We start from the raw sequence: 15,290 nt of genomic DNA on the forward strand, positions 1-15,290 counted from the left end.
TAGTAAATGCCACCTTCCTCATAAAGAGCATTATCAGTCATGTGTAGCTGCCACCATTTGCAGTTAAATGCTAATTTACTATAAATACCATAGTATAGGTGTTTGTGTCATAAATATAATTTTACATGATTACATCTGTGAAAATCTCCTGCCTTTCCTTCCTAGATTGGATTATCTGTCTCTTTAATGTAGAAGAAGAAAAAGGGGGGAGGAGGAGGTGGAGGAGGAGGAGGGGGAGGAGGAGGGGGAGGGGGAGGAGGGGGAGAAGGACAATGACAGGCATGAGGGCAGGCCTGTCTCATTCTTCACACAGGGTCTGGCGTGTCTGGTGCAGCCTCAGGGAGGAACACAGACCTGCATATCTGCCTGCCTCTCACAGGCCACATGACCTAAGGGGGATTATTTCACTTCACTGAGGCTCAAGAGACTGAATATCCTAAGGGGATGTTAGGAGTGAAAGGGAGCAGGACAGAGGCAGCGATGTGGCCGTCCGTCTGTGTTCCAGCCGGTTTCCAGCAATGTGATGAATTCCTCTGAGGTCGGGCTCTGTTTACTGCCCTAGAATGCTGACAAGTATCCTTCCCTCCCTCCCTCCCACCTTTCCTTCTGTACTCAAACTAATTTGAGTAGATTTTCATTATTTGCCAGCAGATAAATCTCAGCAAGCACCCTCCTTCACCAACTTGTGTGAGGATTAAATGAGATAAGTGTATGAGTGCTTGACATGGCACTGGGTGGGCAAGCAGAATTCTTGGAATGCTATTTCCCAAAATGAGTTTAATAAACTGTAACACCACTCGGGGCTGGGGAAGTGGCAGTGGAGGGGGTGAGGGATGGAGGGGGAAACAAGTTTCCCCTAAAACACTTTCCCTAAAAGTGTTCCCTGACTTATCTTTGGAAACACCGGATACTATAACCCCTCTTAGATTCCTGTTGATTAGCATATTCAGAACTGAAAGATCTTATTATAAAAGAACACATTTAGTTGTGCTTAACTCTATGTTTCCCAGACTTACTCAAACTCTGTGTTCCTTTCTCCCCTATAACGCTGAGGCATGTCCCCCAGGAAATGGGACACGCTGCTGTAGTCAGGGAAGGCTGGTCTAGAGCACCTCTAAGGCACCTTGAAGCCCTCAATCTGGAGTCTTTATTATTATTTTTCACCTTCTCCAAACGTTTAGTAGTGAATTCTCATGACTGTTAGGCTCTTTGTTGCAACTCAGAGCTGTCTTAGCAACAGGATTAATGCCGGTGGTTGGGGATTTTCTCCAGCTCTTATAATAAGAAACACGTATTTTCACTAGGAAAACGTTGAGAGTTTAAACTTCAGTAGAGAACCATTTCTGAGGGTTGGCGCTCTTTTATCCTGAAATCCCCAAATCACAAAATCTACAGCTTGAGGACGTACAGAAAGCATCTAGTTCCCCATCACCACCCCATTGGCCATCTGAAGCCCAGAGAGGGGAGACATTTTGGTCAAGGTCACAGACCTCTTTCCAACTTGCCATCCCTGGACAGCAGATGATGACATAAATAAGTGTGTAGAGTGGACAGTATTGACCTCTTTCTGACCACTGTCGCTCTTGTAATTAAACAGAAATGTTAACATAAATCAAACGGTCTTTCCACCACCATTATCACTAACAGTGCATTCTGTCCAGGGAAGGTGGAAAGGCATTGCTCTTAGGCCTGCAGCAAGCCATAAAACCTTCCAGTGCTAATGAACCATTGCTTGAGCCAATTAAGAGAGAAAGGAAAACTGTCTTTAATTAAGGCATCACATATCCCATGGGCTCTCTCTAACTTATACCCAGAGGTACTGCAAAGCCCCTCTGGACCCAGTTGCCATGCTTTTGGAAAGAGTAAATCAACTCTGTTTAAAATGGACCTGTCTGGGTATTTAAAAATTTGGGTTCTAATCTGAGCTGTACCACTGACCATGGGTAAATCCCATCTCATGTGTAGACCTTGGTTTCTTTATCAATAAAATAATCCTTTTCTTCACTCAAATTCATCAAATAGTTTTTGAGCATCTACTGTGGGCTTATCCCTGCTGCCCAGAATCAGGGACAAAAGGACCACTAAGGCTCAGTCCCTGTTCTTTGCTGGCTTGAAGGCCAGTGGAGTCCACACAATGGGATAAGTCTTGTTCAACAACCAGGCCTGTGGGAGCTTAGAGAAGGGAGTAACTAATTCTGCCTGGGGGGTTGGGGAATGCTTTGCAGAAGAAGAGACATGAGTTGCATTGTGAAGAAGGGTTAATGAGTTAAAGAAGGGACAGCATGTCCTCAGCAGAGGGTGGCCTTGAGGAAGGTAAGGAATCAGGAACCAATAGGACATGTCTAGGGAACTAGGCTTTGTGGCTAGAGCAACAGTTCTAAGAGTACAGGGTGGGAGGGGAGGCAGAAAGGAGGACAGACAGGCACCAGGTCACACAGAATGAATGTTAAAAGTTGTGGGACTCATCCACTCTAAAGAGGTATAATGAGGGCAGTGAAGTTAGACAGCCAGTGGTTCATTGGCTGTGCGACTCTGGGCAAGCCTGTTGCCTCAACTGTCAAAGAAGAATAATAACACTATCTCAGAGGATTCAATATTCTAGCAGATGACCCACCGGGCAGTGAAATTTTAGGCTATATAAATTATGGTGTTCATCCCAGAGAAAGAGAGTTCAAGGTCTGAGCACATGAGTGAGTGTGGGGCTGGCTGGTATGCCCACATCTGAGAGAAATGCTGTTCAGATGACCTGGGATGCCACTCTCCTTCATTAATGATCTCCAAAAAGAAACACAGAATCAAAATAGTCATCACTGTAACCACCATATGATACTCTGCAAAGCACATTTGTCTCCACCATTTCTTTTGATTCTCCCCAGTACCCTGCCAGGTATGTGATCATTGCCTTCATTATGCAAGAGAAACTGAGCATCAGACTGGAAAGCAAATTCCCCAAGGTTACACGGGAAGTAGGTGCCAAAACTGATTCTAACTTTCTTGATTCCAGGTCTAGTGAACTGACCAGAAAACCCCAGCAAGTTACCTCAGGTGGCTGTGCATGAAACATCCAAGGCTCATTAGCCACATTCTCAAAAGCTAGGGTGAGACTTCCTCTAATGAACTCATGGGTAGTAGGAAAATTCTTTCTCAAAAATATATTCCCCTTTTCTCCTTGCTTCCATCCCACCATCCTGTGACTGCCAGCTTCCAAGCATTCTCCCCTGCCCCTTACCTGTAATTGCCTAAGTAGACTCCATCTGGGTTGAGCATTGGTGCAATCTTGAAGACCAGGTGTTCCCGGAGGACACGGGCAATAGGGTGCTGGCTTATGAGGAAGTCAATGATCCCTAGGGAAAGAAAAGCATCTGGGTTAACCTCGAAGTGTTTCAAGAGGGAGGAGCACATTTTGCCCAGCTTGGAAGCAGTAAAAGCTCGAAAGGTGAATTTTGACCTGTGTTGTCAACCATCGTGGGTATGTGGCTATGGATTAGGTGTTGCCTGGAAAATTTTACAAATATATCTCTGTTTCCAAGAGACAGTTCCAAACATAATGTTGAAGCCCATGGGCAGAAGGGAGAGCACATTTCCTGCTGCATAGCCCATGAGAGCTTCTAAGAAAAGAGTATTTGAGTTATGCCTTGGAGGGCCTGGGTTTTGACAGACAGAGATGAGGGAGAGGCAGGATAACCCTAAACAATGAATTAAGAGATGCTCTCCAATGGCTAAGTGTTGATATTGGATTGGATGATTATGTGTTCAGGGACTCAGGGATCTAAACCCTCCTGTTGCTGAGGCAGAGAGAAGGGATTTGGTTAAAGTCACATGAAGAGAGAAAGGCTTCTTCAATGTCCCTACTCTGCCCCTTTCCACTTTGAGGGCCCTCTGTTCACAGACTCTAGGGCTGGCTGTCCTCGCTGATTCTCACCGGCACCAATACCACTTGCCTTCAGGTCACCAAATTTAGGAAAGTTGAATTCTCCATGACTGTACCCCCTCAATCAGGCAGTCCCCAAGTCTCTTCCTTGAATCTAGCAAATCTGCTCTTCATCTCCATCCCTCTGCTGCTCATCTGTTCTAGGCCACCACCACATCTGGCCTGAATGACTGCAAACACTTTTGGAATGTGCCCTCAACAGTGTAGCTAAAGGGATCTTCCCGAAGTGCGAATCTGAGCCTCTCACTGCCCTTGCTGACTTCCTTCTGGTGATGGTCTGCATAGCCAGACAGGAGAGGGGCTCAGGAAACAAACAACCTGAGTCCTCATGCCTCCCTTTTCTCCTCCACATTTCTATCCCTTCTTCAGAGACCTGAAAAAAAATAGGCAAAATGGAGCTCTGGCATTCCATGAAATGACTGTAGAGCTGGAGAATGGTAGGGAAGTGCACGACCCTCCCAAGGTGTAGAAGGGAACTCCTTTCCTGCTGGAGAGAGAAGGAAAGGCATCAAGCAGAAAGAGGCTTTGAACTGGGCCCTGAAAGATAAGTATGTTTTGACAGACAGACAGGAGGAAGCAGCAGGGTAACTAAGAACGATCCATGTGCCAGCGGCAGGCACTTAGCTCCTGGAATGATAAATGGCTCCACAGCATATCCTAACTCTGCTGTGACCAGTGAGCGACATCTCAGGCTTTTCATTAGGCCAGGGCTCAGAATCCATCGGCAGCCGAAAGCCAGTTGGACATCATTTACTTCTCCACCGACGCGGCAGTAGACCAGATGCCCTAATTTATTTGTTGGTCTTCATATTAAAGCTGCAGTTTGCCAGTAAACAGGCAGGGTAATGATACCAGGTGCCCTTGTTAGGGGCTAATAATTGCTTAATCTGTCCACTAATTGACCCCAGCTCCCGGGGCAGCCCTCCATCAAGGAGCCAGCCTGCACTCAGGGCCTGGCCATGCTGCCTCAGAGAATGGCAGAGAATGGCTTCTGGAAATGGAGTAGCTCACCGTGATCCATCCTCCTTCACAGATGAGCAGATTAATTGGGCTGCCAATTAGGCAGCTAATAAAAGGATGAGAGAAAACAAAGCCAGGCCAGAAGCTGCAGCCACCCAGAGCTCCCTCTCCCACAGTGAGTGTGGGGCAAGGAGAGGAGAGGTTTCAGACTCCTCTCTTGGCTTGAGGTCGGATACAGTTCAACAGGGAATGTTGAATCATTCCCATAGATCAGGAAGTTGGTAGGCGAGCCTTTGCAAGTAGAGAGGAATATGAGGAGAAATAGTGGAGAAAGTAAGAGCGCAGAAGAAACGCCACCCCCCAGCCACAGGCCAAAAGCATTGCATAGACTGAGAAAGCAGAAGGACCTGGACACCTGCATTCAAACCCTAACTGGTTATTAGCTGGAGAAGCTGCCAGCTCTCTCTGCCCAGTTTCCTCATCTTGATGCAGGGATTATAATACTCAGTCTGGAAGGCTACTGTGTGAATGGGCTAAAATGCCTGTACTTTAACTGCCTGACACAGAACCTGAAAATTGGGCTTTACTAAAGATTGAGAGGCAACGAGGGGAGAAAAAACAGAATGGGATTTGAAACTGGGGGTCTTGGTCTGTGAAGTTTGCTAGCAATGGGATCTGGGAATAAGGATGCCAAATTGAAGAAGCCAACAAACCAGCTGTCTGAGAACTTGGGTTCTAGTTGTGGCTCAGTTACTGGCTGAGTTTTACAAAGTCTCCAGCCTACTCTCATCTTTAAAGTTAGGAGAAAGAAGTTGGTAATTCTCAAGGACACTTTCCACACTGGCAGTCTGTAATTCCATCTTTTTCTTCCTCTCCCCCAAAGTAGAAGGATCTTCATCTATCAAGTGAGGAGAATAATCTCCCTCCTGCCAGGAGACACAATCAACCTCCTTAGATCAATCTTTGTTCCTTTGGTAAACAAGTTTGCTGGGTCCTTTCCCTTGAACTCATTTAATCAGGAAGGTGGAAGAAAGCAGGACAACAGGAGGGCTGGAGGCTTGAGGGCCTGGGGTAGAGGCAGAAAAAGTGATAGATGATCTGAAATTACAGCCAGGTCATAGAGATCACTGCTCTGGGCCAACCTTGGCCTGGTCATGATGAACCTCGCCATTCAACCCCAAATGGCCATTCATTGTTATTTCTCCTAGTGTACTTAGTTCAGGGCAGGGTACACAGAAGGTGCCTAATAAATGCCCTTTAGGAGACTGGCCCCAGGTATTCATTTAACCTTGACAGAGTATAGGATTAACTGAACAGAAAATCACTCAGGGCTATGTCCGTGCTATAAGCCTAGCATTCCAAGATACATAAGTGGTTCCTGTCATAGAAGGTGCATGGTAGGCGAGAAACACCCACTCTGGTGACTGGCAAAGGCTCAGGTGGGAACAGTCCAAGGAGCCATGAGGACCCAGAGGGCCTGGGAAGGGACTATGGAAAAGGGAGATGTAAAGGATGAGTAGAATGAGCCGTAGAAGGGATGCCAGGAGAAGGTGCTCCAGGCAGGGGGGTCCTGCATAAAGGATAGGAGGTGAGGAAGAAGATGGCCTGGCTTCATGATTAAAGGCATAGACTCTGAAACTGGACTACCTGGGTTTGAATAGCTATGTGGCCCAACCTCTTGGTTGCTCGGTTCCTCAACAGATAAGGAGAGAATAAAATTACCTTGTAAGTCATTGTGGGGATCTCAGTGAGCTAATAGCAAAGGGTCTGGCACATAAGAAACTTATATGCATGTTGTCTGAATCATTGCTCCTACTTGGTTTGGCTGACGCTGTGGGGATGAGGGTGTTGAGATAGAAAGGGAAGAGGTGAACAGTGACTTGCCAGTCCAGCTGAAGGATATGAAAGACACAGGAGACCACTGCCAAGTACAGGGGCAGATCTGGGCTCTCCCAGCTGCAGCAAGGAATGCGGTTTGGGAGGAAGGAATAACGGAGGTCTCGATGACCTGAAGGTGGACAGGGTGGAGGTTGGGGGGCAGACATAGCCGAGAGCCAGCAAACATAGAGTCTTGCAGTCAGGAGCCAGGGTCTGACATGGTGCTGACCTGCAGAGGCTCTGCAGTGACCAAGGCCCAGAAAGTTGTGAGGATGCAGCAGGTGTAGGGGAAGGAATGTGCATACATGGTGATACCAATGATGAGATTATTTGTCTACCATCCCCAAGAGCATCAGAACTCTTCACTGAAATTACACACTCCTGGGGAAAGATGATACCAAAATGACTGAGACTAAGCTTCTGGCCCCTGGCAGAATGGGGCCTCAAAATGGAAAGTAAGTTCAGTTACAGAAAAATAGGGAAAATTATGTTTCCTCTGCCTCTGAGGTTTGGTGATTGAGGTTTGCACCTGCTGTTTGTCTTTCTTCCCTCCAGACTGTGAACTCCAAGATGGCAAGGACAGGTCTACCTCTTTGCCACTATTTTGTCAGTGTCTAGCTCAGTGCTAGGAATAAAGATGGACCAGTGATGGGCACTGTATGTTCATTAGCTGGATTGACCTGTAATTTTATTGGCTCCATTTACAGATAGAAAAACAAAGTCAGGGTGGTGACATCATTTGCTGAACATCTCACAGGGGCCTAGATGGGATGCAGATCCAGTTCTACTGGCTTCAAAATGGTGCCCTTTCCACTAAGGCAATATGGAAGAGTCAGGAGGCTATTTGCATGTGATTTGTAGAATGATTTGCATATATGCATATATGCATATAGAGAGTTCCATGTGAGGTTTATTGTTGCTGTTCTCTACTAAGAGGCAATATGTTGCAGTGGGAAAAGTCCAGGCTTCAAGCAAGATAGTTGGGGGTCTCTGCTGGACCCAGAGTCCAGAGTGTGGGTCACATGATAGCAGCCACTCCAGGCCTTTTCCTGACCTGGCACCAGGCCCCTGTCTACCCTAAGCTGGGTCCATGGGCCCCAAATTATGGAATCAGAGGGAGTCTGGCCTTGAAGAACCTGAAATTCACAGTCTTGGTTCTTACCATCCAACCCCTACCTCTGCTCATTTCACAGATGAAAAGATAAGCTCAGGGAAGTGAAAGGCCCATGACAACCCCTTAGTGGATCTGGTGTTTCACTTATAATATGAGGCTGTCAGGGATAGAGGGGGGGGGTGGAGAAGAGGGAGAATAGGTGAGGGATAGAGGTGGGAGGAAAACAGTGGGGGAGGGGAGGGAGAAAGCGGCAAAGGTGACCACTTCACTGGAGGAAACAGTAGGTTGGGCTTGGTCCTGGTGGTCCTGGTGGTTGTGAGTGGTGTGTGTGTGTGTGTGTGTGTGTGTGTGTGTGTATAACTCTTCCATCTTCTTATCACCTGAGGGTAGCCCTGAAGAATAAACTGCCCGAGGGAAGGCCAGCTCTATCTCCATAGTCTAGGCCCTGGTGGGTACCTTAGCACCTTGGCAGCAGAGCTCACGAATCCTCACAGCAGCCCCTTGAGTGGTCCCAACAACCCCAGGAAGCATCCATGAAAGAACATTCACTCTACCAGAAATCAGACACCTGAGGTCTAGTTCAGGCCAAACCTCTGACTTGCGATACAGTCTTACTGGTGCAGAAATGAGGAGGGTTCAGCTAACGGCTCTCTCAGGAAAGCAGCAAGGAAGGTGGGGTGGCACACACAACACAGGAATGACACCCCAAGGGGTTTGGGTGCCCTGTGAGGGTTAGAGGAACCATACTTGGCACCTGCAAGTGCTCAATTAGTAACACCTATTTAGTGCTTATTGTATTGCAGACACTGTCCTAAATATTTTATGGGTATTAACTCATTTAATCTGCACAACAACCATATGAGGTAGGATGTCTATCATTATTTCCCTTCCCAGATAAGGGAACTGAGTCACAGAGCGGTTATGGAATGACCCCAAGGTCATACTGTACTATGTGGAAGAGCTGGGCTTCAGTGTCAGGCAGTCTAGCTCCAGAGGTCATGATCACACACACTCTGCTACAGGGCAACTCGGAAGCTCCTTTGACCTTTCATGTCATGGCTGGAGAATGAGGATAGTCTGGCCTCACAGAGCCCATGTGTGGGGTTTGGGGCAGCTGAGGGGTGATTGACAATCTGCCGTCCCACGGCCAAGGCGAGTCTTGAGGAAATCAAAGACTTGCCACCCTCACTGGCGCCCCTCCAGAGCTCTGTGATGACATGATTTCACTCTACTCCCAGCAGCAGGTGCGTCAGCAGCTTGGCTGTGAGGACCATGGTCCCAGCCAGATGGGGACGAACAGGCCCCTCATGTCTGTTCCCCGCTCAAGGTCACTGAGCCAGTTAATGTGGAAGAAGCATTAACTGAGCCGAAGGTACCTCAGCCATCACCCTTCCAGGCCTTGGACCCTGCTGCTCTCCCCAGAACAAGGTGGGCTTGGAGGGGATCCAGCTGTGCCCTGTGGGGCTGTGGTCCAACTTGAGAGACCCTTGGGAAAGATGATGCCTCAGTCTCTCATTGGCAAAGTGGAGGAATGAGGCTGTCCTAAGCTGCCTCCAGAGGGATAAATTGTATCTCCAGGGACAGTGACAGAGCTAGGGAAGGAGGAAGACTGGGATTAAAGGGATGGGTCCCAAGCCACATGTGCCACGAATTCACTGTGTGATCTTGGGTAAGCTACTTTAGTTCCCTGTGCCTCCCCATTCTCATCTGTAAATGCACATCAACCATTGTGGGGTTCCCAGAGTACTATGTTCTCCCAGGCATAAAGCTTGGCTTTCTAGCACTTCCCATCTCTGAGTGGGGCAAAAGTGCGTGTACAGGCTCAGGAGACCCAGACTCAAAGCCCCCCCTCTGCTGTTTACTGACTGTGTGACCTTAAGGCTCCTCTTTCTGAGCTCAGATTTGGAATCCCAGAACCAACACAGCATTTGCTCCTCACAGCAGCCCCATGGGATGAACAAGATAATCCCCATTTTCCAGATGTAGAAAATGACACTCCAGGATCCAGCCCTAGGCCTCAAATAGCTCACAGTTTAAAGGGAAGAAATAAATATAAATCAAATACATAACAAATCACGGCAATAAAGATGACCAGTGGGTAACCACAACAGAGGTGCAAAGCAGGGTCTGAAGGGAGTGGGAGAGGGGAGTGGGTATTTTGAACGAACCTTGGGAGATGGGAGATGTTTGCCAGGTTGCAAGGGGTGGGCAAAGGAGCAGCAGATTCAAAGGCCTGGTGATTGGAAGAAGATTGCCTGTTCAGGGTTAAATTGTGTGTGCAGAGGGTGGGGGGGATCTAATGAGGCTTGGACCAGAGAACCTGGCAGGAGCCAGATCGTGGAGGGTTGTAAATGTCATGAGAAGGAATTGGAGTTTATCTTGAGAAGGTAGAGAGAAGGTTTTAAAAGGCTCTGCCAAGGAATAAACACTGATGGAAAGCCTGTGGGACGGCACTGAGTCTATCAACTCAGCACCATCCAGATTCCTTTTTGGAAAAGCAGGCTCAACAGAGAAAGCACCTGAGATGTACTTCTCTGTGTCTCAGGCCTTGTCTGTAAAATGTGATGGTGACCCTGCCCTCTGTCTATTGCCCACAGAGGAGGTGGGCCTGGGAGCTTGGGCCCCCAGAGCTGGAAGTATTGATGGTAAGGCTACTACTATCTTTTTTACAAAACAAGGACAAAATAGTTGTATCCAATCAGCCGGGGGAACAGGTCTGCTGCCAAGTTTAGTAAGTGACAGATGGCTGCAAGTAGAGGGTCTGGTAAAACCAGGAGGGACCTCGGAGAGGTTACTGCAAGGACAGCACTGGGAGGAAAGAGGATGGAAGTGAGAAAGGCCAAGGAGTAAGCTGGAGTGACAGCAGCAGGGAGCCGAGGCACCGGCCTTGGCTCTTCTGAGTGGCTCATCTTTGGGCAATCACTTCCTCTCCCTGAAACTCTGGCTCCTGGTCTGAAAGAAAAGGGGAGGCAATCGTGCCTAATCACAGCACCGTAGACTCAATTATGAATGGGAAAAGAAGACTCATATTAATTTGCATGGTGCCTTAGAGTTTACAGAGCAGATTACCTGTGGCATCTTTGCAGACTGCCATGGGGAAGGGGGTAACATCTGTCCTGAGCGTCTGCTAAGTGCCAGGCACAGGACTGGGAGTTTGTCCATATCCATCTGACACCAGCTTCACAACAGCCTTTGCAAATGGGTACTGAAACCCTAATTATTTTACCTCTAAGGAAACTGATATCACACTGCTAGGAAGTGTGCTAGACAATTTTTGGCCCCAAGACTGTCTGATGGCAAATCACCATATATGTCCACAGCAGTCCACTGTCTCCCTCAAGTTGTATAATTTCTATGTTTTTTTTTTTTTTTTTTTTAAATATCCCTTTGACCTTTTGGTCATTTAGAGACTAAAATGAGACAAATGACTTACCTTCACCAGACCTGGGTTTGCTCATATGTAAAAATATAGTTAATATTAGTTCCCATCACATAGAAAATTTAATATAATTAAAATAAATTATATTAAATTAGCAAAATATAAATAAAATAAAATAAAATACGTAAGGTGCTTAGAACAGTGCTCAGCACATATACAGTGTCACATATTTTATATGTGGTATACCCACTGCACAGGTAAAAATGCAAAAGTATTGGTGAGAATGTGGGACATTACGAACTCTCACACATTGCTGGTGGCAGTATAGAGGTGTAGGTCTCAAAAATTTGGAGATATCATTAAGTTTAAGATGCACATATCCTGTGGCCTGTCAACTGCCTTCCATGGTTATATGCCCTAGAAAAGCATTTTTGACTGATGAGTGGATAAAGAAGATGTGGGATATATATATAATGGAATATTACTCAGCCATCAAAAGGAATGAAATCTTGCCATTTGCAACATGTGGATGGAGATAGAATGTATTATGCTAAGCGAAATAAGTCAGTCAGAGAAAGACAAAAACCACATGATTTCACTCATATGTGGAATTTAAGAAACAAAACGGATGAACACATGAGAAGGGGGGAGAACAGGGAGAGGAAAACAAAGCATAAGAGACTCTTAACTATAGAGAACAAACCAAGGGTTGATAGAGGGAGGTGGGTGGGAGATGGGCTAGTGGGTGATGGGTATAAGGAGGGCACTTGTTGGGGTGTTGTATGTAAGTGGCGAATCACTGAATTCTACTCCTGAAACCAGTATTGCACAGTATGTTAACTAAAATTCAAAAAAAGACAAAAAGAAAATCATTTGCACATTTGCACAAAGCAACACGCATATAAGGACATTTGTATCAGCATTGTTTGTAAGAAAAAACACTATCATCAATGGAATTGTCCATGAGAACAGACAGGTAGTTGAGGTGCAGACAGACATGGAGTGCATGGCAAAAAGAAATGAACTACAGCCACACTCACCAACATGGATATTGGGTGAACACAAGCACCAATGTACACAGAATGATACCTTTTTTTAACTTTATAAAAAGCCCCCAAACATGCAAAACTAAACCCTACATTGTTTAGGCATGCTTACATGCATAATAAAACTATTAAGAAAGACAAAGACAAGATTCAAGCTTATGGTTATCTGTGTGAGGAGGAAGGTGGAAAGCAGGACAAAGGATTTAAAAGGAATAGATAATATTCTGCTTCTAAAGCTGGTGAGTACCTGGGCATTCATTAAATTGTTATTTATATATTATTTATTGAGTATACTTATATTGCTGACCAACGAAATACATATGTATGCATGTATATATATTGTTGACTAAATATACATTTCATATGGATTAAATATTTAATAATAAATAAAAATGCAATTATAAAGAGATATCTCTGAGACGAAAAATTGTGTCTTATTTACCTCTGATTGTCTGATACAAAGCATGCTTCCTGGCTCATAGTAGGTATTTCAAAAGTTGTTTCTTAAGTGAATGACTGAATTAATGAGTGAACAGATAGCTTCTAATCCTTACCTCCCTGCTTTACTGTACTCCTACTAACATACACATTGGCCTGGGGCCAGATTTCTTAATTTTGTAAACAAGAAAAGCCAAGCTAAGAAGTGTAGATGACTCTGTGTGGCTTATCCTCAACATAGCACATATGAAAGAATTCCATTTAGCCCTACCTATTCATCCATCCAACCATTCATCCACCCAGTCTTCCACCCATACATGTAGCTAGTAAACATTTATTGAAAGAACTACTAATGGAGATCAGCTATAACCTCTTTAGAAATGAAGTACATTTGCATCCAAGATAATGACTCTGCATGTGACCACACTGTCCCAGAAGCCATCACAGTGCCCCAGTTGGATGTCGGGGATAGGCACAGGATGCTCATGAGATTTTGCAACTCACCTTGGCACACAAATGAAGAGGGTGTTTCCCCTGGGTGGACTCGTCCCGTGATGAATACCACCTTCTGCTCTGCCCCTTCCCGAAGGTTGTCTGTAACATAAAAATGGAAGGAGGTTGCTTAGGGGGCACAGGGAAAGCTGAGACTACGAGTTGGTATGGGAGAGAGGGGTAGGGAATGGTCTGGGTGCTTTATAGTCATTTCTTAAATCATTGGGTTAGAATCATGCAGGCCCAGTCATTGCTGACTAATTAAATTACATCCCTGGCTACCCAATATTAAAAGGCTACACTCCTGTTCTTTGGTATAATTGATCATATCAATATTACAATCATCTGAAGACGTCATATGAGTGAAGTCAAATCCCAGATCCACTGATTATGACCCTAGCCAAGTTGTGTATCCTTTTTGAGTTTCAATTTAGTAATCTATAAACATGGATAGTGATTAAATAAGCTTACATATTGCCTAGTATACAGTAAACATTAAGTAAATACTGGAGTAAAGAAAGTAGCTATTTATATCAGTAATAGTACTAGTAGCAGCTGCTATTTAACTAGCACCTTTTGAGTCATGCATATTACACACACTATTTATAGTCTTTACAGAAACATGCACAGTTAATATTCCTTTTATAGAGGCAGAAACTGATGCTCAGAGAGGTTATATAACTCGCTCAAAGTTACACAGCTAATAGGTGTGGGTCGAGCTGAGATTAGAATCCAAACCCTTGCTTGGCCTAGATGAAGTAATAGGGATCAGATTTCTCTTTCAACTTAAGCAACTGAAAAATTGCTTATATTATATTTGCAAATATACAAAACAACTGTTTTCAGACCAGAGGCAGTGCAAGACTAATATATGAACAAAGGGACATACATGAAGTGTGCCCTATGATTGCCCTGGCTCTCTGCCAGGAGGCCCATTCCAGACCAAAGAGCAAAGAAGAGTTTCCTGAGCAGACCATGGAAGTCTCACTGCAATTAAACTTCAGAGAGTCTGAAGCAAGTTTGTAGCTTGCACATTCCAGAAAACTCTGCACATTCCAGAAAAGACAGAGCTCTGTGGAAAAGGAATCCTAGAAATCTGTAAAGGCGTCCTTAAGAGTGTTTTCTTGGGTCCCAAGATGTGCATGCATAGGGTCTCCACGACATCACGAGAAAGGATCTCCATGGAATCATGAGAAAGTGATCAGGGAGAAGTGACCTGTGCAGCTCTCAGGGATCACTCAGGGATAAGAATCATTTGAGTTCCACCACCAAAGTGGTATTCCTCACTGATCATTCAGGGCATTCAGTAGAGAACCCAGAAGGGCCATGTCTTAATGGTGGGACTAAACTACTCCAGATTCATTCTAACAAAATGTTTAAATCACAAAAAGACCGAACTGAACAAAAGAAATTTTAACTGCCTGCCATATAAAGTGCAACTCTCTTTAAGGGAAGACAACAAAATCCAGACATGCAACAATGTACAGTTCACAATGTCCAGCATGCAATAACAATCAACAGACATGCAAAGAAGTAGGAAAATATGGCCCCAAAGCAGAGCCCAAGCTCTTGCTGCTTTTACAGAAATCTCATTTGTATAATAAAGTTTAGCTATCATGCAAAGAGATTATAAGACAAAAGCAGTAGCCAAGAGTGACATTCCCAGAAGGAAGGGGTAGGGGGTTACTTAGTCACTGGCACCAGAAGGCCAGATTGACCCAGAAGGGAACCATGATCTGAAGGAAATTCAGAAATAAACATTGTGAGAAGTTGGATTAAAGAATCCTATATGTATATTAGAGGATGACCTGGAGGGAGAGGGGAGGTAGAAATAATTAACAGGCTTTTTTTTTGTTTTTGAAATGCTAGGGACAGGTTATTTTGAATGTGGTTTATGATCCCAATAGTTGCACCAACGTCAGAGACTAAAATAAAAAACATATGTATTAACTTTATTAAGCCTGGTTCTTAATAAAGTCCCAGGCTTGGGACTTGCCTGGTGCATTGGGGTGACCAGTATGGAGGTCATTTCTTCTCTAATCCTAGGCCTCT

The 15,290-nt window shown here is 45.2% G+C and overlaps 1 protein-coding gene across 4 annotated transcripts in view; it reads right to left on the reverse strand.

The window, feature by feature from the left end:
* Nucleotides 1-15,290, reverse strand: part of AGBL4 (AGBL carboxypeptidase 4) — a 1,457,435-nt gene that overhangs the window by 126,070 nt on the left and 1,316,075 nt on the right. For all 4 annotated transcript variants that reach the window (XM_040470173.1, XM_040470176.1, XM_040470172.1 and 1 more), the window contains exons 7-8: nucleotides 13,251-13,340; nucleotides 3,230-3,344 (exon numbers count right to left, since the gene is read on the reverse strand). In XM_040470173.1, the coding sequence (XP_040326107.1) occupies nucleotides 3,230-3,344; nucleotides 13,251-13,340 (205 nt within the window). The remainder of the gene's footprint in view (nucleotides 1-3,229; nucleotides 3,345-13,250; nucleotides 13,341-15,290) is intronic.

This window comes from Herpailurus yagouaroundi, unplaced genomic scaffold, assembly GCF_014898765.1.
Source record: "Herpailurus yagouaroundi ecotype Mexico unplaced genomic scaffold, PumYag 77, whole genome shotgun sequence".
Lineage (NCBI taxonomy): Eukaryota > Metazoa > Chordata > Mammalia > Carnivora > Felidae > Herpailurus > Herpailurus yagouaroundi.